This window comes from Temnothorax nylanderi, unplaced genomic scaffold (assembly GCF_030848795.1).
Source record: "Temnothorax nylanderi isolate EJ_2023f unplaced genomic scaffold, tnyl_v1.0 TNYL_tig0615_pilon, whole genome shotgun sequence".
Taxonomy (NCBI): domain Eukaryota; kingdom Metazoa; phylum Arthropoda; class Insecta; order Hymenoptera; family Formicidae; genus Temnothorax; species Temnothorax nylanderi.
The window spans coordinates 4,054-30,265 of NW_027249677.1; the positions used below are offsets into that span (position 1 = coordinate 4,054).

General features: G+C 42.9%; 1 protein-coding gene across 1 annotated transcript; it reads right to left on the bottom strand.

Moving 5' to 3' along the window:
* Positions 1-756: 756 nt before the first annotated feature.
* On the bottom strand, positions 757-15,113 carry LOC139784357 (uncharacterized). Its single transcript, XM_071723531.1, has 3 exons — positions 14,966-15,113; positions 1,417-1,444; positions 757-1,345 (listed from the first exon to the last, which is right to left on the bottom strand). Exons 1-3 carry the CDS (start codon positions 15,111-15,113, stop codon positions 772-774), a joined length of 750 nt encoding a protein of 249 aa, XP_071579632.1. The 3' UTR covers positions 757-771.
* Positions 15,114-26,212: the final 11,099 nt, after the last annotated feature.

Sequence of the window (26,212 nt, forward strand, 5' to 3'; positions counted from 1 at the left end):
CACTAAGTAGGTAAGCTAGGCGGGTTCTAAATGAAATGTGGGCGAGGGGGGGTGGGGCGGGGGGTATACCGCGGGGGGGGGGGTACCGCGTTTTCGGGCGCCGCGAGGAGGGGGAGGGGGGGAACCGCGTTGTTTGCCGCGCCGCGGGCGGGGGAGGGGGGAACCGCGTTTTCGGGCGCCGCGGGCGGGGGGGGGGGGCCGCGGTTTCGGGCGCCGCGGGGGGGGGGGGGGGGGGAACCGCGTTTTCGGGCGCCGCGGGAGAGGGGTCCGCGGGGTGAGGGGACCCGCGTTCGCGTTTTCGGGCGCCGCGGGAGAGGGGTCCGCGGGGTGAGGGGACCCTCGTTCGCCTTTTCGCCGCGCCGCGGGGAGGGGCGACCGCGTTTTCGCCGCGCCGCGGAGTCCGCGTGCAACGGCCGCGTCGGTCCGCGTGACGTCACACGGCACGCTCCCGCTCGCGTTATCTCCCCCTCGTAGATGTTCTCTCGCGCCCCCGTCCCCCGTTCGCGCGCGTCTTCACGGTCGCGCGCGATCCCTCTCCCCCGTTCGCGGTCTCTTCGCTCCCGGCCCCGTTCGCGTTCTCGCCCACGATCGCATATCTTTCTTCGCCGACGATATTTAATAGTTTAGATCTTAATATATATATTTAATTTTTAATATTACATTTAAGTAAACGATAAACGAAGACAGCTTAATTCTAATGATAGGGAATGAGATGAACGGTAAATGAAAAGGAAAAATAATTAAAAATTTTTTTAACCATATTATATGCATTTATTTATCATGTAGCGCATTATACACAATAGTATCGGCAGCATACGCCAACAGTTCGCAATCTATTAGCGAATTTTTATCATAAACTTCATGCAAGCTTCTAACTGCATTACATTTATCGGTAATACAATTTTGACGTAAAATTGTTACAAATTGTTTAAATTTTTCACTTACGCCGTGAACATTTTGACATAGTTGAAAATATACATTTTCGACGCAATGTTCTAGTTCGAACAGGAAGAGTACGGTTGACGGTTTCATGTACAGGCTGGTGTCGCACGATGTCAACTTTACAATATCTGCGTCACGTATTTTAACGAGTTCCAGATCTCGAAACGCTAGCGATGATGGCGCCGATGACTGCACGAGTCGCTGAATATCTGCACGTTTTTCGATGAATGTCACCCACGTTGCATGAGGCAGAATTATCCGATTGCCTCGGTTATCACCAATATGTATATCCACAGAGGACATAGGTCCCGCGTTGATTCCGACATCCAAAAATTTATACGCTGTCGATGTCAAGGCAAATCTCCTTCCCAAAATACGAGGCGTGTAGCGGGGTTTATCAAAACTGAAAAAATACAATTATGTTATAAAAGTTTTTTTTTTGCACAAGCATATACGAAAATTAGCGGTACTTACTCATTGTGCTGTTTCTCGCACGTTTCATCTGAATCGGAACGTAGTAGTTCGCACCATGAGTGTACATCGTAACTGGAGGCTGTTTGCGACGTACTCGAACCGTATCAAACTCTGACTGCGCTCTAGAATCCCTCGTAGACTATTTATACGTACAAAAATGCGAATCTTGCAAATAGCGCCATTGTACGGCTGCTGCTGCATGGTGACTACCACCACATATATGTTAAATGAGATATCTTTGTCAAGAAACATTCGTGATGAGATCACCTCATCGGGCAATAGCATCAAATATGATTTATTTTCAAAAGCATACGTGTCTCGCAATGATTTCACCGAACACGTGCAAAACTGCAAATTTTGCAATTTCGCATAAGTCAATTGCGCGATATTGTTTTCAAGAACATGTCGCGACGTGTCTCGCGATGATTTTATCGAACACGTGCAAAACTGCAAATTCTGCAATTTTACATAAGTCAATGGGGCGTTATTGTTTTCAAGAACATACATGTCTCGCAATGATTTCATCGGACACGTGCAAAACTGCAAATTTTGCAAATAGCGCCGATGTACGGCTGCTGCATTGATACAGATCAAATCACCAAAAGTCAATGGCGCGATATCGTTTTCATGAACATACGTGTCTCGCAATGATTTCATCGCACACGTGCAAAACTGCAAATCGTAGATTTTTCGGAAGGCGTAAATGTACGGATGCTGAGATAAAATTAGATATGATAAAAAAACAAACGATGCATCATTAGTAGAATATAAATTGATGAATCTGGGTGATACGCTTAGTAGTCGAGGACTGGAAGTCGCGAGTGCAACAAATTGTGTCAGAAAGAGGAACATGGAGCAAGAGTTGTTGGACCAATCCACCCTTTTAAATTCGAGGGAAGACTTTGCCGCGTGGGAGCAACGATGCGACGAGTTTATCGAATCGTTGGAAGAACAAAGCCGAATTAAACGGCCACGATTATCGATCGGTCTCAAACAGTCGTTGGTCGCCTGTATCGCACGACTCGAAGGTCTGAAAGACTCGGTACGTCAACGTTTTGTGCATGTGGGTGCAGGATACAGTGCGGAGTGAGACAGGACTCAGATGGCGCGAGATAGATACGGCTTTTGAAAGTCGTATACTGACCGGTGTGGTAATAAATTCCAAACACATCGACCCTCATCAATTTCTCAAAGATGCGAGAGACATTGTACTCATTCATGTGCGGAACGTCATGCAACGACATGACAATGTAAAAATAACACAATGTTTAATGGTGAATTTGTTGCGGGTGACAAACGCGCGAATAAAAGTATCGCAACGAGAAACTATGAACTCTTTCGTGAGTCCGATCTGTGTGAGTGGTACAAGCGACACGTCATCGAGCCTACCCTAGCATCGCTGGAGGAATTCCAGGAACGTGATAGCGGATGGGCGTTGTCGCGTATACTTAATTGACAGTTAACATAAACAATATAATCCATTGCACGCGGGGTGTTTTGTGGAAATACCGCGAGAAATTAAAATGAAGAGAGCGGTGATAAACGTGCGATCAATGGGCAATGCATGTTTCGCATGGTCAGTGGTGGCTGCTCTGCATCCAACCCAAAGAAATGCAGATCTGCAATCGTCGTATCCTCATTACACGTCGGTGCTAATCTTACAAACATTAAATTTCCAATGACGTTGGATCAAATTAAACGGTTTGAAGATCACAACGACATCTCCATCAATGTGTACGGTATCGAGAAAAAAAACAAGGAACTTGCGATCTTGCCAATACGGGTTACTGGTCGAAAGATGAACAGACATGTAAATCTGCTGTACATGCAGGACGACAACGTGGGACATTTTGCATGGATCAAGAACCTGTCCCGCATCGTGAGCTCGCAATTGAGCAAGAAAAGAACAAAAAATACTTTTGCGATAGGTGAGTATACATCCTAATAAATAATAAAATAATTTTTACGTAAAAATATATTTAAAAAAAATTCTTTATTTACAGATGCTTGCACTACTTCAGCTCCAGCGAGAAATTGGAAGCCCACACCGTCGACTGCCAGGAGATGAACGACTGCGCGATCAAGTTACCGAGCGATAACGACAAGTGGTTGGCCTTTAAAAATCACGGCAGGAAGGAACGAGTTCCGTTTATCGTATACGCCGACCTTGAATGTACCCTGGAGAAGATGGAAGCGGATCCGGAAACGTCCAGGTACACATATCAACATCATCGCGTGTTTAGCATAGGGTACTACGTGCGCTGCTCGTACGACGACTCGCTATCAATGTATCGGTTTCGTCGCGATAAGGATTGCGTCGCGTGGTTCGCTGAGGAGCTAAGACGTTTAGCTCACGACGTAAAGACAATCTTGTCCACTAATATACCCATGGCGAATTTCACGCGAGACGAGTGGGAAAAGTTTAACAGCGCAACGCACTGTCACGTGTGCGAAAAACCGTTCGAGCCAGACGACGTGCGAGTACGCGATCATTGTCATCTGACCGGTCAGTACAGAGGTCCCGCGCACTCAAACTGTAATCTAAACTACAAAGATTCGCATTGCATTCCCATAGTTTTTCATAATTTATCTGGCTACGACGCACATTTTATTATAACGGAAATAGCAACAGCGTACGAAGGACATGTAGACTTGCTCCCAATTACAAAAGAGAAATACATTTCATTTACAAAAAACGTTAAAAGCACCGAAGATAAAGATAAGAAAACTTGCGTCAAATTGCGATTTATCGATTCGTACAAGTTTCTCACCGCTAGTCTCAACAAATTGGCATCTTATCTAAGCAAGGATAAACTGCGAATATTGCAACGCGAATTTTGTAAAATATCCGCAGAAATTTTGATTTGCTGACACGAAAAGGCGTATTTCCGTATGAGTACATTGACTGCGTCGAAAAGTTGGAGGACTCGTGTTTACCACCGCGCGACTCGTTTTATAGTTCATTGACAGGTGACACCGTATCCGAGAGCGATTACGCGCACGCCGTCAACGTCTGGCAGCGGTTCTCCATTCGAACGCTCGGTGACTACAGCGATTTATATCTCAAAACCGATGTCTTGCTGTTGGCCGATATCTTTGAAAATTTTCGCGATAGCTGCGTCGCGAGTTATGGACTCGATCCGGCATATTATTATACTCTACCAGGTTTTACGTGGGACGCTATGTTGAAGCATACGCGTATCAATTTCGAATTGCTCACCGACATTGACATGGTCATGTTTATCGAACGCGGTATACGCGGCGGTTTGAGTCAATGTTCAAACAGATACGCGCTGGCCAACAACAAGTACATGCAGTCGTACGATCCATCGAAACCGTCGTCATATCTGATGTATTTTGACGTAAACAACTTATACGGCTGGGCAATGTGTCAACCATTGCCTTACGCAGATTTTCAATGGGTCGACGACGTAACCGATTTTAATGTTATGGATGTTGCGGTGGATTCCACGATAGGCTACATTCTCGAAGTCGACTTGGAATATCCGCAACATCTTCACGACGCGCACACTGACCTACCATTCTGTCCGACGCGTGATAAACCACCCGGTAAGCGGCAGGACAAGCTCCTCGCAACATTATACGATAAGAAACGTTATGTAATACATTATCGCAACCTGCAGCAGTGTACTCGTCACGGTCTCCGTATATCAAAGATTCACCGCATATTGAAATTCGCGCAATCTCCATGGCTTCGCGATTATATAGAACTTAATACGAAATTTAGAACATTGGCCAAGAATGATTTCGAGAAAAATTTATACAAATTGATGAACAATGCTGTGTTTGGCAAAACCATGGAGAATGTGCGCAATCACGTTGACGTGCGACTCGTGACTCATTGGGAGGGTAGATACGGCGCGGAGGCATTGATCGCGAAACCAAATTTTCATAGCCGAAGCGTCTTTTCGGAGAATTTAGTAGCAATAGAAATGCGAAAACTCGAGGTGAAGTTCGACAAACCAATCTACGTGGGTATGTGCATCCTCGATATATCCAAGACATGTTTGTACGAATTTCATCACGAGTACATGTTACCGTTGTATTGCGACAAGTGTAAAGTCACGTACACCGATACTGACAGTCTCATTTATCACATCGAGTGCGAAGATGTGTATGACACCATGAAGCGCCACATTATTAGATTTGACACAAGCGATTACGCGGTCGATAATGCGTACGGTATCCCACTCGCCAATAAAAAAGTTCCGGGCTTAATGAAAGACGAAAATAACGGTGCGATAATGACCGAATTCGTCGGGCTTAGAGCAAAGATGTACGCCTTGCGAGTAGACGGTATGAAAGATACGAAAAAAGCTAAAGGTGTTAAGAGTAACGTCGTAGCCAGGTCGATAACATTCGACGATTACACGCGGTGTCTGCGCGACGAAATTGAAATGACACGACAGCAGACCTGCATAAGATCCAAACAGCACGAGGTATACACCGTGTCCGAAACGAAAATAGCTCTAAGTCCGTACGATGATAAACGATACATTATACCCGGTTCTACCGAGACGCTGCCATGGGGGCATTATAAAATACCACTGTAAAATACAATTGTAAATACATTTAGATATTTATGTAAATAAATGACTCATTTGTATGTATAATATGTTTTTATATTGTAATAAAATTTTACAATACATTATTCTTGTGTATCCATGAATTGTGTGAATTATCAAATCCTAACCACTTTACATAAACCTCATCCCCCCTTTTGCGCAAAACTTTTTCAACGAGATACACGTCGGGATTGGCAACGCAATGTAACTCGTATTCGTAGAAGCCGCCGGCGACGGGTTTTCCGCAGGAATCTTCCAACAGATACGTCACGGGATTAGTTTTCTGCACTTTGACGATTCTAAACACCTCCGTGGTCCAATTTGGCGTGTATCCTTTCTCGAAGATTGTCTTGAATTTACTCACGCGTACCGAGTCGCCCACTTTGAATCGCGCGGGAGCAGCGATCTTTACGTGGCTGTACACCGTTGTTAGGAGCTTGTCGGCGATCGCGGGGGTAACATCGATGGGTCGCATACCGATAGTTCGATGCTTTCGCGCGTTGTAATCCGATACGAGACCCGGCAGCGAGTCGATCCATTTGTAATTTCCGTTGAGCGTAAACATTTTCCACATATCGTTCTTGAGCGTGCGATTGAATCGTTCGACGACCGATGCCTTCATTACGGAATAGGTCGAATAGTGATTGATATTATGTTTCTTCAAGAGTTTCTGCACGTTTGCGTTGTAAAATTCTTTGCCCTTGTCAGTCTGCAGATTTTTCGGACATCTTCCGCCGTCTCGAATTATTTTCGCTATCGCCGTAGTAACCTCGGTTCCGCTCTTGGCCTTGAGCGGTACGGCCCATGCGTGCTTGCTCAGCACGTCGATAACGGTGAGTATGTAGTAGTAGCCTCTGTTGAATCGCGTGTATGGACGCATCTCGACCACATCCGCCTGCCACAGGTCATCGTATCCGCGCACTATGACGCGTCTTCGCGAAAAATTTCTTCTCGCAGGAGCGTGTAGTTCTTCCACCAGCCTCCGTTTCTCAGTTGATTGCTTCTTACTAGCCATGACGCTGACGCGCAACTGACGCAGAGATCAGATGTACGTTCTTATCTATTCGCGATGATTCGCAATTACATCTTGAATCATCTTTTGAAGTTCGTTTAGGGTAATTTGCACGTTATTCTGGAATGCGGCCATCTTTCTCTCGATTTCATCCTGCTGATCTTTCAAAATTTGCACGCTCTGCTGCACGTAACGTTTATTGGCGGCATCGCCATCATCTACAGGCGGCGCTATCCGTCGAATCTTGCGCGATTTCGCGTCAAAGTCGGTGGCGACCATGCAAAGAGCGTTATCGCGCACGTAATTTCTGATTAATCTGCTCCATTGATAGTACGGTTCCGCACCGCCTCTTCCGAGCGATATACCAAACTTGTTGATCGGCATTTCGATGTTGATTGAACGACTCGCCGACGCGCGGTTTAATTTATAATAAGTCCAGCCTCGCGAAGTTCCTCGATAATCGACAGGATCTCGTTATCGTGACCGGTGTGACCCGCTAGGCGCGAAGCTTCGAGCAATCGGAGACGATCTACAAGCTCGTTGGGATCGTCCCAATGAACATAGTCGATCTTGTTGTCGTTTAATGTCATGGCACGCGGTATACCTTTTCCAGCTTTTTTACCCGAAATCGACGATGCAATTATATGGTCGATCTTGTTGCCGTTTAATGTCATGGCACGCGGTATACCTTTTCCAGCTTTTTTACCCGAAATCAACGGTGCGATTATTTGTGTGTACTTGTATCCCCTGTTGCCATTTATTCGAGCGTGAGCATCATAATTGCGCTTATGAGCACTCGTCGTCAACAGAATGCTCTTGTATGTTTGCATATCGTCCACCGTGTAGATATCGTCATTGGGAAATTTCTTAAAGATCAACTCGTAAAGACCGCGTGTGCCAGCGTATCGTATGCCGTCGATAATTATGTTGTCCGCGTTGTTCACGTCAAAACGTTTATTACCGAGCATCATTCCATCGTTGCTGAAATAAACGCCGTATACGGTGTCTATACCGCTTTCTTGATCGCCGCTCAGAACTGCCCCGACGTACTTTTGACCCAATAGACCAAAGTGATCTCGCAACGTTTCTCGACCTTCAGATGTTTGCAACTGCTGTCGAACGGACGTCACGAGTGAGTCATCCGTGGTTTCGAAAACATCTTCGTTTGCGAGTGATTCGAGTATTGTGGGCCGCACGGAAGGCGCAGAGGTTATCGGTGGTTCATTCAATGGACCTGTCGATCGTTTCGATTTATGCGGTTGTAAAATTTTGGTTATTTCGCTCAAATTAGATGGCACATTTATCGATCGTTTCAACGTAACCGGAGTTGAAGCCATTACAGAGTCGTTAAACGAGGCGTTTGGTCGTTTTCGTTTGAACTTTGGCTCTTCGTCTTCCCACGCCGTTTCATTCTCAATCTTTGACACGTCAGATTCTTTGCCAACGGTGTTTTCGGCAATCTGCCTTAGAGGCTCGATGATGGGCTTAAAGTGTCTCTCCAACGCGATATCTTCCTCCATTTTGCCCGTTTTCAAGGCGTGATACTTTTTGCGAATCGAATCGCTCGTTTTCGCAATTTGATTTGCTATTCTCTCGCGCTCTCTAATCTCCTCGCCGCTGTCCATGTTGCGATAACGTTGTTCAATCGGCGCGTCGACAACAACTAACCGCGTTTCGGTATCGCAAAGTCGTTAAATCCTTTTCTGTATCGACCATTCGAAATCGCGCTGTCCTTGTCTATCACCACGAATCCATACTTTTGTTGCCAACATGTATCACACAATTTGCTGAAATCATCGTATGACATATCTGTGTTTACGTGATCGTTGAATATGTGTTTCAGATTGGTACCATCCTGTTTAAACAGAATCAATAAATTCGCGTTGTCGCGTATAAGATGCTTCGGTATCTTTGCATACGTCTGACAAAGATAGAAGGAGTCAACGTCGGCGTGCCGGCCCATTGCAAAGTATTCTCTTATCGTATCCTGCTTGTCGCATGCCACGTCATCAAAGATAAAAATAGAATTCGGGAGCGCCTCGCTCGGTGGAATGACGTCACTGTTATTCGAGAACGTAAAGTAGCCGATTTCTTCTATCGGTGTTAGTATATTCTCCAAATATCGGTATTTCGACTGTTGCAACGATTTCGAGTACACATACACGTTCTCGAAACGTACACCGTGCGGACTTTCCAGCAAGCTTATCAAGACGTTTGTCTTGCCGCAATTCGACGGACCGCAGATGATACCACGTATAGAAATCGGTAGCATGTCTCTATGTTTGCGTACCTCTTTCGTTAACTGTATCCTATCGTCAAAGTTTGTCACTTTGATCGTCCGCGATTGTCGTACAAACCGCATTTTACCTCCCCTCCACAACGAATGAAAAACAGTATCGAGAAAGCTGGCCTATTTATAGAGGCGCGTAGAGCTGAGATGCTCAGTCTTTAAAATGTTTTTGCTCATGTCGGATAACAGCGATATTTACGATTTAACCGTCGAGCAGTTAAAGTATATACCAAAGGTCATTCTACTACGGCAGTTTTATAATCATATAGATTATTTGTGGGATAAGCTTCCCGAACATATCAAGGCAGATTCGGAGGTTCAGCAATACCGTCGCTGTTTAATACATTATAATTTGTCGTGTCAGCAAACGCACATCGACGGTCCGCCGCCGTTGATAAAAAACTGTGGCGAATGCCGCCGAAGATAGGTCGAGGTCTGTTGAATCGCGCGATAAACGCGCTTCCGATCGAATTACACATTCCCGGCTATCAATTTTGCGGTCCGGGAACTCATTTAGAAACACGATTGGCAAGAGGTGATCGGGGTATTAATCCATTGGACGCAGCGTGTCGCGAGCACGACATAGCCTACTCGCGTAGCAGCGATCTCGCAGAACGACACGTGGCAGACAATATACTTGCCGCGAAAGCGCGAAAACGTGTCACCGCGAACGATTCGACTCTCGGAGAGAGAGCTGCAGCTACAGCCGTCTGGGCGGCCATGAAGGCTAAAACGAAACTCGGTATGGGTTTGAAAACGAAGAAAAAGAAGAAGAACAAGCGAATACTTCCGATAGCGAAACGCGGTGGTATCCTACCGATCCTGCCGTTATTAGGGGTTCTCGGTTCGTTGGTCGGCGGAGCGGCGGAAGTCGCAAAGGCCGTGAACGATAACAAAGCCGCGCGACGTCAGCTGGAAGAGATGCAACGTCACAATCGCGCCATGGAAGGTCACGGACTTTATCTCGCTCCATACAAACGCGGACGGGGAGTCTCGAGAAAAAAAAAACGTCGAAGAGACGCTAAAAATCCCCAAGGGCGTAACTACCAACATACAACTGCAACAATTGGCAAAACGTATGCGCATTCCAAAATTTAGAGGTATTTTCATGCGCGACTCGTTACCGATCGGCGGTGTACGTCGAAACGAAAGCGGTATCGTGAATTTGGATAATACTGAGGGACCGGGTACTCACTGGGTGGCGTACGCGAAGAGGGGAGATCGTGCCATATATTTCGACAGTTTTGGCAATCTTCGACCACCGAGAGAATTGGCGCAGTATCTAAAGAACAATGTAATAGAGTACAATCGCACGCCATATCAGCGATACGATCAGAGCAATTGTGGACAACTGTGTCTGCGTTTTCTACAGTCGGCTGACAATCAATTTAAAGACCGGCGTTACGCTGTTTAATCTCAGTATTTATTCAAACATGTCACTGACATTTACGCTCACCGGCAAGAGCAGCATCCTCGCGGTAAGCTACTTTCCCGCCGTGGATTTGAGCGATGGCGATTACGAGCTCGGTCTGACAGATTTTGAAACCTATCACACGATACCGAATGTAAATTCGTCGAACAATAAATTCTACTATGACGACGACAAGGAGATTACCATTCCCGAAGGATCGTACGAACTGCGTGATATAGACATGTATCTGAAACGCGCTCTTTTATGGGATCAATCCAATAATGTCTCGATAAACGAAGATGAACCGCACCCATTGATTATTCGGGCTAATAACAATACGATGAAGAGCGAGATCAAGTGCGCTTATCGGATAAATTTCACCAAACCGAACAACATTGGATCGCTGCTGGGATTTTCAGCGAATCGCGTGCTGGAGTCGCGACAATGGCACGAATCGGATGTTCCGATAAATATCATCAACGTAAACATCATTCGCATAGAGTGTAACGTGACCGCGGGTGCGTACAGCAACGACAAGTACGTGCACACGATACACGAGTTTTCACCGAGTGTGCCTCCAGGATATAAGATATCGGAAACGCCGGCACAGATCATTTACCTTCCGATCATCGTACGGAGCATTTCGGACTTGACGCTTCGCGTCGTGGATCAGGACGGCCGATTGATTGATTTTCGTGGAGAGGAGATCACCGTTAGACTGCATGTACGAAGACGACAGCGATAACGTGAGATGCTCGTACTGAACGAAGCTGAGCAGGTGCAACAGACGAGAAACAAAATTAGAGAGACAATCCGATCGCCAAAGAAGAAACTCACTGCGTCGAACGTTGAATTTCTGAAATCATTGGGTTTCGTCGTACGAAATGGCTAATATCTTAAACATTGGAGGTGAACCGATCTTTGACGACAGCGTCGTCAAGATTGAGACACACACGTACAATCCGTACGCCAACACAACGTTTGGACATAACGATGAGATAAGAATACCCATACAACAGCAGGATTTATACACGTTGCCGTGCGAGAGCTTTCTCTACGTTGAAGGAAGATTGATGATAAAGAAAGGGAATGACGAGTCTCAGGCAACGCTTGCGAATAATTGTGCAGCGTTCATGTTCGATGAGATTCGATACGAGCTCAACGGTGTGGAGATTGATCGCAACAGAAACGTTGGAATAACCAGTACCATCAAGAACTATGTATCGCTATCGTATAATGATTCTCAACTCATGCGGAATGCTGGATGGGACGTTTCATCGAGCATACCGGAAGGATACTTCAACTTTTGCGTACCGCTCAAGAGGTTGCTGGGCTTTTGCGAGGATTACAAACGCGTGGTTGTTAACGCTCGTCACGAATTAATTTTGATACGAGCGCGCAGCGACAACAATTGCATTGTGGGAAATCCGGCGACGGAGCCGGAAATTGAATTGTTTAAAGTACAGTGGCGAATGCCTCACGTCACATTAAACGAGATCAATAAGCTATCCATGCTACGGGCCTTGGAAAGCGGGCGATATCTTAGTGTTAGTTTCCGTTCGTGGGATCTGTACGAGTACACCATGTTGCAGAGCACGACCAAGCATTCGTGGGCCGTCAAAACGGCGACTCAGCTGGAGAAGCCGCGATACGTTATCTTTGCGCTGCAGACCGGGCGCAAGAATATCATGTCTCAAAATGTTAGCGTATTCGATGACTGTAACTTGACCAACGTGAAACTTTATCTAAACTCTGAATTTTATCCGTACGACGACTTGAATCTGGATTTTGGCAAAAATCGATACGCCGTCCTTTTCGATATGTATGCGCGTTTTCGTAAAGCTTATTACGGATACGATTCCAGTGATACGCTTTGCAGCTTGTATACATTCCTGATGGAAGGACCTTTTGTTGTCATCGATTGCTCGCGACAAAACGAATCTGTCAAGAGCGCCACCGTGGATGTGCGAATAGAATTTGACTGCAAAGAGAATGTACCGGCAAATACTACCGCCTATTGCCTCATCTTGCATGATCGTGTAATCGAATACTGTCCATTGTCGAACGTAGTGCGCAAAATCATGTAAATTGCAATATCAGCGGGTATTGCGATATAAGAAGCACTGATGTACCGCGATAAGATACAGATTGCTCCGTCGTTTCGTCATGATCGTACCAACGTTTGTCGATCTGTAAGGCTTCACCGTCGGGATGAAATTTGTCGTAAAGGAGGTGGCGGTTCTGAGAAACGGGACCGTTTTGGCACATTACATTTTTACATGTCCCATGCCATGGAGTCTCCTCACGAAATCCGACAAATCATGCGCTTCTTGGTTGATTGCAAATCACCATGGACTACGATGGGAGGATGGAAACGTGCCATACAGCATGGCGAAACATTTAATTACATCGGCCGTGCTTGGAGAGGGTGACGAGACGTCGACTCTTGTGTACGTCATGGGATGCCAGAAACGAGAATGGCTGGTGGATTTACTTGAGAATAAAGCTAGAAAAAATCTAAACATTGAGACTTTGGATGCCGATTACGAAGATATCGAATCTTTAAATAATCTAGATGTTACTAATACTATAAGATGTGAAAAACATGTTAAGAATTGCGCATTACAAAATGTATTAAAAATATGTAACTGGTGGTCGCGACACCAGAAAAAATTATGATTTTTTTTTTAAATAAACTATATATGTATATATAAAATGTTTTATTTCCTTTTCCCACATAGTTTGTAATATAATATAGATGTTTTAGTTGTTTAAAAGCTATTCAAAAGCTGTTTTAGCTGTTCAAAAGCTGTTTTTAGTTGTTTGATAGTTGTTTTTAGTTGTTTTTAAAGATGTTTTTTGTTGTTTTTAGTTGTTTTTAGTTGTTTCTAAAGATGTTTTTAGTTGTTTTTAGTTGTTTTTAGTTGTTTGATAGTTGTTTTTAGTTGTTTTTAAAGATGTTTTTTTGTTGTTTTTAGTTGTTTTTAGTTGTTTCTAAAGATGTTTTTAGTTGTTTTTAGTTGTTTTTAGCTGTTTTTAGTTGTTTGATAGTTGTTTTTAGTTGTTTTAAAGATGTTTTTTGTTGTTTTTAGTTGTTTTTAGTTGTTTCTAAAGATGTTTTTAGTTGTTTGATAGTTGTTTGATAGATGTTTTTAAAGCTGTTTTAGTTGTTTTTAGTTGTTTGATAGTTGTTTTTAGTTGTTTTTAAAGATGTTTTTTGTTGTTTTTAGTTGTTTCTAAAGATGTTTTTAGTTGTTTTTAGTTGTTTTTAGTTGTTTTTTAGCTGTTTTAAAGTTGTTTAATAGCTGTTTTTAAAGTTGTTTTTAAAGATGTTTTAAAGAAGTTTGATAGCGGTTCAATAGCAGTTATACAGATTAAACCATTGAAAGTTAATGTTGCGATATCGTTTTCATGAACATACGTGTCTCGCGGTGACTTCATTGCACACGTGCAAAACTGTACATCGTAGATTTTTCGCAAGGCGCATCCGTACGGATGCTGAGATCATTGTGAAATTAGATATGTTAAACAAACGATGTGACAATAGTGAGATATAGAAGGATGAATTTGAGGGTACGCTCAGTAGTCGTGGACCGAAAGTCGCGAGTACAACACATGACATGAGCGACGAGTACATAAAATTGTGCAAACCGGTGCTCAATAGTAAATTCAAAATAGTGAAAATCAGCGAACCGCGGATGAGAAATTGTAGCAGATTGTCGGACGTCGACGTCGGACGTCGGACGTCGACGTAGCGCGATATTTGATCCGTCGCGAATTGGGAATCGCTGATCTCCGATCGAACCGGGAGTTTCTCAACACCGAATTTAATTGGAAAAGAACCTTCGGATATTTTCCAAAGTTTATATTTTAGCGCGTGAGTGGAACAGAGTGTATATAAAATGGATTTCGAAGAATTGCAGTTTGAAGGAGAAGAAAGAATGGAAGTTGGAGTGAATGAACAAGAAGAAGAAGAAATGGACATTGAGGTAAATGAACAGGAACATGAACATGAACATGAACAAGAAATTGATGATGTTGATGCAATTTTGTCAAACGATTCGTGTTACGACAGTGAAAGGTTTGAGGATGTTTCGGAAGTAATTTTCCGAGTATTAAACCAGGCTGAAGTGAATACCTTAGATGAATTGAAAAAGATGTGTTGCACATACTTTTATTATACTTCTGGTAATGTAAAATTTTGTGCATCGTGTACTGTGAGATTACGAGGATTATTCTCAATGTTGTACGCTGAGCGAAAACATGACACCCGTGCCTATACACTGATCGATCATTTATTCTGTGCGTCGTGTGGAGGTCCACTACATCAAATAATGCCGTGTAATCTCTGTTCAATTTGCACTGTTTGTGATTGATAGTGCTACGTGGCAAAGACATGGTGTTCGAAGGCTGTCTGTATTGCATATCAATAAAACTGCAGTTTATGCTTACAGCTTCTTTCATGTGTTGCTTTTTTCTAACTTATCTGTGTTCAAAACTCTAAATATTTTGTATAAAATCATTGTTGTGTTGCAAATTGCCGAAGGTGTCTGACTCAAGAGCCAGGGGTTTCAGGTTGAAATCAAGCGGTGGTAAGCAAATTTTCTATTTGTAGTTTTCGCATAATTTCTGAACGAGACCGCGAACGGGAGAGAGGGATCGCGCGCGACCGTGAAAACGCGCGCGAACGGGGGACGGGGGCGCGAGAGAACATCTACGAGGGGGAGATAACGCGAGCGGGAGCGTGCCGTGTGACGTCACGCGGACCGACGCGGCCGTTGCACGCGGACTCCGCGGCGCGGCGAAAACGCTGTCGCCCCTCCCCGCGGCGCGGCGAAAAGGCAAACGAGGGTCCCCTCACCCCGCGGACCCCTCTCCCGCGGCGCCCGAAAACGCGAACGCGGGTCCCCTCACCCCGCGGACCCCTCTCCCGCGGCACCCGAAAACGCGGTTCCCCCCTCCCCCGCCCGCGGCGCCCGAAAACGCGGTTCCCCCTCCCCCGCCCGCGGCGCCCGAAAACGCGGTTCCCCCCTCCCCCGCCCGCGGCGCGGCAAACAACGCGGTTCCCCCCCTCCCCCTCCTCGCGGCGCCCGAAAACGCGGTACCCCCCACCGCGGTATACCCCCCGCCCCTCACCCCCCTCGCCCACATTTCATTTAGAACCCGCCTAGCTTACCTACTCCCCTACTATAGAAATAATAATTTACAAATATATAAACTTATAGTTAATTAATAACCATTCATTGTACTGTACTCATAATCTTATGAAACCGTAAATTTTAAATAACTATTTCTTTGAAATATTTCTGGATATTTTACACTGATAACTGTGTTACCAAACTAATGTTTATTTATTTTATACATTGTTTTTTGTACCCACACACACACATACACCTCACACGCGTATATATGCGTATATAATGATTTGCTTATTTTTCTGTTATAATTATCCCTTCGCCCGCATAGGTGGGTCGTTTTCGTCTGGGCAAAAATTAAATGTAGTTGTAACTTTTGAAAACGGGTAGAGAGGGCGCCACTGCGCATCCGTAAAAAAAGTTATGCTCCCCGAGAACCCGCCTACCGAGTTTCAAGGCGCCAGTCTCCCTCCGGCCGTCACAGGAGACAACTCAAATTCTTGAAAGGACGAAAACGACCCACGTGTGCGGCGAACGTTGCCCAAAAACGTAAGTAATTTTTTTGTGTGTTTTCGTTTTAAAGTGTTCATTGTGTCCGTAGAAGTCTCATAAAAACATCTGACCGCAAAAAAAAATTACAAAAATGTTTTTGTTCAGTTTTTCGACAAAAATGGCGCAGCGGTCGGTCGAAGAAATATCTATTGCCTATTGCCCGAGTGATAAAGATCGCAAAACTAACTATTGCTGCGTGAAATGCAAGAAACCAACTTGCGATGATCATCGCGTTACGTGCTGCGTGCCGTGCTTTGTGTAGCGTGTTTTTTACGACTTACATTAATGTATTTTTCTAGATAAACAATAAAGTAATGTTGGGATACTTAATTATTGAGTTATTACTTATTTTATTACTAATTTTTTTATTATTAAATATTTATTACTATTTTTACTACGAAATTTGGGGCTAATTTATTGGCAATTTTAAGGTCGCAAACTTAAGCATTTAATTTTAAAATAATTGCATGCAATATTTTTTTTATGAAAGGTACGTTTTTCCCCTTCAATTTCCGTTTTGATTCATTTCGATATCTTTATTTGTCTTAAAGTTATGATTTTTTGAGTAAACAAATGATTTTACCCCTAGTTGCTCCATTTTTTTAATACAAATTATGTGAAAAAATTAAATTGTTTATAATTTTATGATTGATACTTTAAATTGAAGGTTTGAATTACCTCCATGAATTTGTTCAGATTTTTTGTAACACTTTAACACTTAAAAAAAACGTCAGGACGAAAACGACCCAGGTATGCGGCGTAAAGGTGCCAAAAAACCTATGCGGGCGAAGGGTTATATTCCGCTTAAATTTTACTAGATCTTTTCTTTATTAATAAATGTTTAAATGATTTTGTTATGAATAAACGTATATTAATTGTAAAATGAATATCAGTCATTTCATAGAATAAGACCTCGTCCTCAGCTCCCTCGCTCTCTCAAAAATCGCACAAGGTCCGATCCCCTGTAAAAGGGATAATATCCTTGACCGAAAACAGGACCACGAGTGCACGAAACTCACAATAGGTGTAATAGCGTCCCTTCTGGACGTTGACCCATGACTGGAGTTTCCCGAAACGTGCATTCGTCTCGAGGTACGCGCCTTTTCCAGCGTGCACCCGAGATACAATAAGATCTCGTTGCGTCTTCTTATCTCCCCTCCTTTAGATAGCCTTTCCCTTGCTATCCTTCAAAACCTAATATTTCACAAAATCCGGAGTTTGACGTAACAGTAGTTAGAATAACAATTTTTAATAATACAATACATAACATGGAGTTTTATGCAATCTCAAGTTAAAACCGATTTGTCTGTTGCGTAGCAAGTGGGTGAAATTACTGAGGATTATGAGAACTTCATTAGTAAACATAAAATACTGAGGCCTTATCTGAGGCTATTGGGAGTAATGGAACTGAGACCAACTAGCAGCGAAGACTCCGATCATTTTTTACGATGTTCCATTTTAGCAAATTTTTATACTGTGCAAGTTACTATATTTATAGGATTGGATATATTTTACAATATATGGCTTGCTTCAGGTAATTTATTATCCTATTTTTACATGCGTTATGTATCATAAGAATAATAAAAAGTGGAAGATATAGAAGAAATTATATATTATGTATATATATATATATATATACATTGTATATATAAAATATATAATTTCTTCTATATCTCCCACTTTTTATTATTCTTATGACACACACACACACGCACGCACGCACGCACGCACACACAATGAGGTGTAAATCCGACCGTGCAACCTCCACGCGGTACACCTTGGCTAATGCTAATGCCGGCGGTACTTGAACTTTATCAACTCATTTCTCGAAAAGTACTCAACCGAAAGAAGTTTATTGATAGTGTTTTGAAAAGAATATTAAATAAAAAGTGGGGGTTTCCATTTAAAATTTTAAAGTTGACCTTGGAAGCTCCTCCATACTTACGCTCAAGGTCAAATAAGTACCACCGTTTGATGCATTTGTTGAAGCCCTACAACTTATGTATAAAACGTTTTTTCCTAAAATGTCTTGTTTTCGAGATATTTCACCGGTTCCAGACTTTTTCCCCACCCTGTATAATTCGATATAATAATATATAATACTTATTATTACTACGATATATAAGTCACCTTGTGATGTCTCAAATTAGAAACATACACATTTGATATGCGTCGCACATGATTTAATTTACATTATTTACAATTAATCTTATCTATGATTCAGTTGTTATGTCTAGACTCTAGAACACGATAAAAATTTCCATGATTACGTAAAATGTCCTCCAAATGTATTAGTCATCTTCTATTAGGTGTAAGTACGCGAAGATGCAAACAGAACGCGTTGCATGAAGAATCGACCGCATAGGCGGACACGGATAAAGTGTGTACAGAGGCGTTTATAATTATTTCTCAAAAATGGTTTATCGTAACATAACTTTTCATACATGGTTGAATTCGTAAAAAAAACAACCTTTTATTTGGTGATCAAAAAAATTTTAAAATTTTGAAAAAATGTATTGGTGGCGGGGGTATGTTAAAAAATAAAAGATATAAAAAAAATATTTTGTTATTATTTCAAAGTACTTTTGAAGCCATTTAATTTACATTTTTGAAAACTTTTCTATCTCTTATTGTTTCGGAGATATTCGGCCCGAAAGAGAACAATCGATTTTTTTCCGAAGGGGTGTTCACTCTCTAAATATATGCGTATGGGCACGTATAAAAAAAGACGTATCTCTTATTTTTGTCTACACAACAACATATATAAAGCTCATCAAGATCGGAGTGGGACACCTCCGTGGGTTTCCTTGTTAGTCGGATTCTTAGATTCAGACTATGCGGGAGATATTGGTACGAGAAGGTCTACTACGGGATATGTTTTTTGTTTGGCAAATGGTGCAGTCACCTGGTTTGCGCAAAGACAAAAGATGGTAACATTAAGCACTACTGAGTCGTAATATGCAGCGACATTGACTGCAACGCGAGAAGCTGTTTGGTTGCGAAAACTGTTGTATGACATCGGATGTCCATGCGCAAGCGAAACTACCTTGTACATCGACAATCAGAGCACTATAAAGCTAGTCAAAAATCCGGTGTATCACAAGTTAACGAAGCATATAGATGTAAGGTTTCATTACATTCGAGAAAGATGTGCAAGTCGAGACATAGCAGTAGAGTATGTTCCGTCAGAGGATCAGCGTGCTGATATTCTCATAAAGGCTCTACCAAGAGAGCGTTTTCGCAAGCTATGTGAGAGTATGAATCTATCTTTGATTTGTACTAAACGCTCAAACAGCGGTAGTGTTAAGAATAGTTTATCGCGTTGAGTGTACTAGAATCGACTGTACACGTGACTCGAACATCGGCATGCGTGCGCCTCACCCGATTCGCGTATCGGTTAAATCCGTGGGTGTTCGTGCGCCTTCCTTCTAGTTCAGTTGCTACCGTACTATTGTACATTCACGACGTGCAATAAATATAATATCGAGATCGAGCCTAGCAAAAAGTTATTCGGGTTCTTTCCAGTCCCTCATAACCGATTGCGTCAACAATCTCTTTAATTCTTTGTGATTAAAATGATTCTTTGTAATAGTTGTGACGTGACATTAGTCACGTCCCCGGCCCGGATGGTAGCTCGGCCGAGGTGGGCGTCAAGGGTGGTGCCTCCACCCGAGTGGGCGAGGCGTTAGTATTATCGTAGGCTAAAATTTGTAAGACTTCTAGGTTAGGAGCGAGGGTGCGGAGCGGATGGCCAAGGACTCGTGTAACGACGTAAAGTCGCACCGCGGGATTATGCAGGGGGCCAGCCGGAAACTCACCAAGGAAGATCGGCCGACGGTCGGGTCGCGCTGGGGCCCATAGCCGGGGTGGCGAGCACCTAGCACGAGGGGCGCGTAGCCCGCAACAACAGATGACGGCCCGGGACACGGAGGGACCGAGGAGGGGGACGCCCCGACGAAGGTCCCCGTCCCACGAGGAAACCACTACCGGAATTCCGCCACCGGTCGACAGGCCATGGCCCGTCCAGCCTGGTCGTCGACGGACCGGTCCTCGAGTCGCGGCCTGGACAGCCGGACTCAATGCGGATTTAAAACACCCGCCGGTAGGTGGAGGCGCCTGCGAGAGGCGCCCGGGAGGGCGCAGCAGGAGTCGAGCGCGGCGGGCGCGCGAGGCGGCGATTGTGCAAGGCGCCGGAAGACGGGCGCGGCGATCGCACGATCGGCAGTGGTGCACCCCCGGCGCGCAGGCGCGCGGGCCCAGCGTGGTCCCGCCGGACCGGGGCGAGTTACTGTCGTGCGGACCGAGCTAGCGAACGGTGCCACCCAGCCCCCTGCGAGCGATCCGGAAGAAGGCTGCCGGCGAAGGATATTGTAAGGCCACTGCTCACGCATCCAAAGTAAGATCGCTGCGATACCGAGGCCCTCCCGGGAGTCGCGTTGTGCCGCGAGAATGGGTTATCCGTGTTAGCGTATCGAGAGAAATACCGCGGGAGGGCCCGGCCGAGAAAACGAGAGTGTACTGCCCGTCTCGGGGATTCGGAAGTGCGGCCGCCGACAGTCAGCGTTTCGTAATTGGTTGTAATTTGAGTCGTTTCGTTCCGTGTGATTTGTGACGCGTTTAGTTTCGTGATATTCCGTGTGATTGCGATGCGTTTAGTTTCGGGCTGTCGTTTCGCGAACGGGAAGATGCGCCGGGCATAATCGAGCCGTTCTAGGCGGGGTGCTCTTCGCACGACCGGGCACCGTATCATCGCGGAGCCGGAGCGTGGCCTCCGCGTGATCGCGTCGCGGCGTGCGGGGCATCGTGTTATCGTATTGCGGACCTCGCGAGGCTTCGTGCGTGAAGGCCGAGGTCAATCGCGGGGTCAATCGGGGACTCGCGTAATCCGAAGGGATTCGCGGTCGTTGTGAGGGAGGTTATCGTGTCGTGTGTCGTTGCGTTGTTCGCGTATCGTATCGTGTCGTGTGTCGTTGCGTTGTTCGCGTATCGTTCCGTGTAAAGCCCGGTCTACATAGGCCGCAGTTCGCAAAACGCAAGACACACGCACAGTCTACATGTCAATCTAACCTCTTTGTGTATAGAGGTTAGATTGACATGTAGACTGTCCGTGTGTCTTGCGTTTTGCGAACTGCGGCCTATGTAGAACGGGCTTAAAGTATCACTCGCGTTAATGTCTCGGTCCGCGTAATGTTAATGTATCGTTTGCGTAAAATGTATCGCCCGTAGGAGCGTATTATTCCCGCGTCAATGTGCCGTCTTGCGTAAAGTATCGTGTCGCGTTAAAATATTGCAGAGTAGTGTGTCGCGTTAGAGTATCGTCGCGTAAGGTACATCCCGCGTTAACGTATCGCCCCGCACAAGAAATCCTGCGGAAGACCATACTCCTTGGCTTATTAAATATATTTGTTATTGAATTGATTTTATTTGTGTGTGTGTTGATTGCGCGGCGCTCCCTCTCCTCCCTTCATCCGGGACCCACTCGCGGTCTCGCGTATGGACCACACGCCTGAGATACTTCGCGTTTATTTCGAGTAACGTGGTGCGCGTATTCGCACCTGGCGCCCATTACCGTAATAGAGAGAATTGTTTGGTCGAGCTACCATCTTGCTGACTTTCGGGAAATAATTTTGAGAAAAGCGACGGCGCGCTCCTCCACGGCCGGCGAGACCGTGAGGACATCGTCGTCGTCGTTATATATTATAATTTTGTGTTGACCGTAACGAACTGAATGTCTCCTTTCGCGCAGGAGACTTGAGAGGATACATGATGTAATAACGCAGCGTGGACACTTTATATGCAGTTCAATATGCGATTTCTTTAATGAAGGACTTGTGATACAATCTATCTCGTGAAAGACGGTTGAGACAAGGGAAAGAGACCATAGAGAGTAGCGACTCGAAAAAGGAAAAAATGTATATGATTGGTCTAGGGAAAAAATGTCGTCGGTGTTCAGCGCCTCGCATGACGAATACTCCAACATTTTGTTAAAAAGAATTAAAGCTTGGGTTGGAATGGGAAGACCCTTGAATGGGAATACAAAGATACGTACACGGAGAGAATTTTTTGTTATATTTTACCCTTAAATTTACTGCAAACTTGGGACAACTTGGCAACCAAGGAATTTTTAATATATACAAAAGACATTTTACAAACAACGTGATAAAAATTACCAAGCAGATTGGTAAATTTTGAAAAATTATTGAAATTTTCTAGATATATTTTAGTAAAATTAATCAAACATATTTTATATTTTAATGTAATAGATATTAATATTTTTTATTATAGTAGATATTAATCAGAATAGCTCGCATAAAATTCTTGGTGGTACATGTTGTCCCACAACTACCATGATTTCAGGGTAAATAAGAGAAAATTCTCTCCGTGTGTACCACTTGAGTTTTATTTTTTAAAAGTAGTTGCACAACAATTATTTTTCAAAGCAATATATATATTCTTTTTGCAATTGGCGCAATTTAAAGATTTCACATCTTTTTTCTCAAGGGCTATTCTGTACATACGTATCGACAGTTGTCGATTTATTAGTAAGTGTGCGCAGTTTTTATGATATGAATATACTTGTGCAATGAGTAGCAACGACGTTTACCAAACCAACCACTATTGATACGCGTGTACAGAGTGTTTTCCGAACCGAGTTCGGCTTGTTTCTGTTTGTAGATGTTGGCAGCGATTTAGCTAAACCGAGAAGTGTTCCAAACCCTTCATAACCTACAAACATCGGCAACTTACAGCTGACAAGCAAAATCGTTTTTTGTTAAAAAAAGTGTAACTTAATTATTGCGGTCTTTGATTTCTAAGTGTAAAATGTTCGACATTTCTTCTCTATTTTACTTTTACAAACACTATAATAATATAACATACTATTTATAGGTTATGATAGATTCGGAACACTTTTCGGTTTAGTTAAATGACCGCTAAGATCCAGAAACAGAAATAAAGCCAAGCTAATTCGGTTCGGAGAACTATAAACACCTACAGAATGGAGTATTGCACTGGTCGCGAGCAGCACTGTCACGAGTCGCGACGCGGCGACGTTGCGAGAAGCGAGTGTTGCAAGACTTGCAAATCGCACTTGTTTGCTACTCCCACTTCGGCTCGAGTCGCGCGTAGCTAAGCGCACACGGGGAAAGAAAAATTTCTAAAGTTTTGTACACTGATCGCGAGATTCGTGCAACTGGATTTTAAGGGACTTTTTTATAAAATCAATATAATAAATAATCACATCAATAATAAGATAATCGTCAGTTCATGACTGAAATATGACATTGCAATGACGTCACATTATGACGTTAATATAAGGTCATGTAAAAAATTGGTTATTTTAACGGCACTCGATCAAAAATGATCAAAATGACGTGTGCTTGTTACCTGGATGATCCCTGATTTTTATCATATAATCACAATTTTTTCTTACTTTTCTTACTTCATATAATCACAATTTTTTGCTTACTTTTAATTTTTTTATTTTTATTTATTATAATAGGAAAAGGATCAAATTAATTCAACTTTAATAAATAAATGGCAATAATTTTGATAATTTCTGTTTACTACTTGCAAAAATGGTAACTATGCTTTGACATGTAAATTGAAAAACTTTTAACAAAAGTTGTTATGTTTTTACTTCTAAGTGTATTGCTTTGCGGCTTCATTTGTTAAAACACTGCAATTATTGTAAAACATGCTGCTTGATATTAAAACCTGACGATATTTTAATACAATTTTGTTTTTGACTTCGAATCCTTATACGAAGCGACTCGTCTTGTTTCAATGGAAACGAACTATAAAAACTGAAGAAAATCTTATAAATTCTCTTCTTGATAAGGAGAGACATATGAAAAAGGCATATGATTATGTTTTATTTACTTTAAAACTTAAGAGCACTTTAAAAATTCCAGATGCAATGGAAATAATAAAGAGGATAACTTTAAGAGTTTCCTCTATAATTGTAAATCTTATATCTTTAATACTTATAGCTTTAACCTTATAACTTTAAACGTCAAAGTTAATCACTTGAGATAAACCTTCTTAAAAGTTTGCTTCTATGTAACTTTAGACTTAAGATTTAGAATCATAATAGGAAAACTTTAAAGTTTAATGTTTCCTTACGATTACTTAAGATTTATTGAAATTATTTTAAAACTACTTTTCCATTCCTTTAGAGTAGGGGAGACCGGGGCCTAACCGTCGCCGGGGTTGAACCGTCAAATTAAATATCTCGGAACCTGTATATTGTGCGAACTCGCTATTAACATTGTAAACGCTGCTTATGGTACCCATGTGACCAACGGAGTTTCGGCAGGTTACCTGCCGTGTTATGATTTTTACGAGGGCAAACGTGTTTTCGGAAGGTGAAAGTTACATTTTCTGCGCGTGGAAATTTTGTAATATCTGCAATAATATTTGCTCTCCAAATCTCGAGGTACGTGATTATGAAGAGTAATGCATGCTGAACACGAATCCAGTGTAGTTTTTTCATTATCGTTGATGTCTAATATTTCGTGGGCGATCAAACCTGAAACTTGTGTTTGGGGTTAATCCGTCAGTAAGCAGTCCGGGTGCATTTCCAAGGCATTTCCGGGCATTTCCAGGGTCACTGCATATGGAATATGGATGAGACGGGAATTACAACCGTTCAGACACCGAATAGAGTCATCGGACGTCGAGGAGTGAAACAAGTCGGGCGAGTGACTTCTGCGGAAAGAGGAACCCTCGTAACTATTTTTTAATAACGTTTCGCATAAAAATTTTAAATAAATTTTTATATTTTTCTCTTAAAAAACAATTATTAAGATGTATCCTATCATTTTTCAGGATTAGATGTACGTATATGTATTGAAAATGCAGTGTGACGGTTAAACCTCGGCATTTTTGAGATTTCAATTTTTCCACCGTTGTCGTTTTTGCTCTATACCGGTTAAACAAAGCGACGTAGATAAAAATTTCCTATATAAATTTTGTAGCTAAAGGTTCACTCTTTACAGTGGTATACCACATTTAACTAAAATTATTTATTTTATTGTTAAAAATCGGCACCGAAAAAAAACTGACGGTTAGGCCCCGGTCTCCCCTACCTGAATGCTATTTTAAAGTCAGTTTTGAAATATTTTTAAAATTTCTTAGATCACTTTAGATTAACCTTTTACACACTTTATATTACCTAAAAATTTCTTAAGTAAACTTTTATATTTTAATGATTACTTTTAAAAACCTTAACTTTATTTAAAGTAAATTTTCCCAAGGGTTAGAAGGCAATGACAGATTATAAAAGTCTTTTGTTAGTTTTTGAAAGACGCGCCCGTTTGTCAGGCGCGTCTTCTCGAGATGTCTCTGGCTATTACCGTTTCCGTTTCTTCTTTACCCCGCGCGTCACGTGCAACGAGAGAGCGCTCGTTTCATTGTGTATTTTTCCGTTTTGGAGAACTAACCGTTTTTGTACGAGAGGAATAAAATATACTTTTGTAGTTTGTCAATTAGCTTGTGTTTTTTGGTTACTCTGTACATCCCAATATATTGCAACAAATAGTTTTAAATGTCCAAATTTACTTTTTATATTTTTTAAGTTTCTTCTATAGTAAATTTTAAGGTTTTTTTTTAAAGAAAAAGTACATTCGTAATTCGCCAACGATATAATAAACATTAAACGTTTATTTCATCGACTACAATTGGCAAATAATCATCGTGACGATTCGACCATTGGTTTTGGTCCGATTGATCGTCAAGACGTCAATAATCTTTGATACTTATATATATAAGCATCTCAATTTTTTTAAATAATTTAAATTAAATTAAATT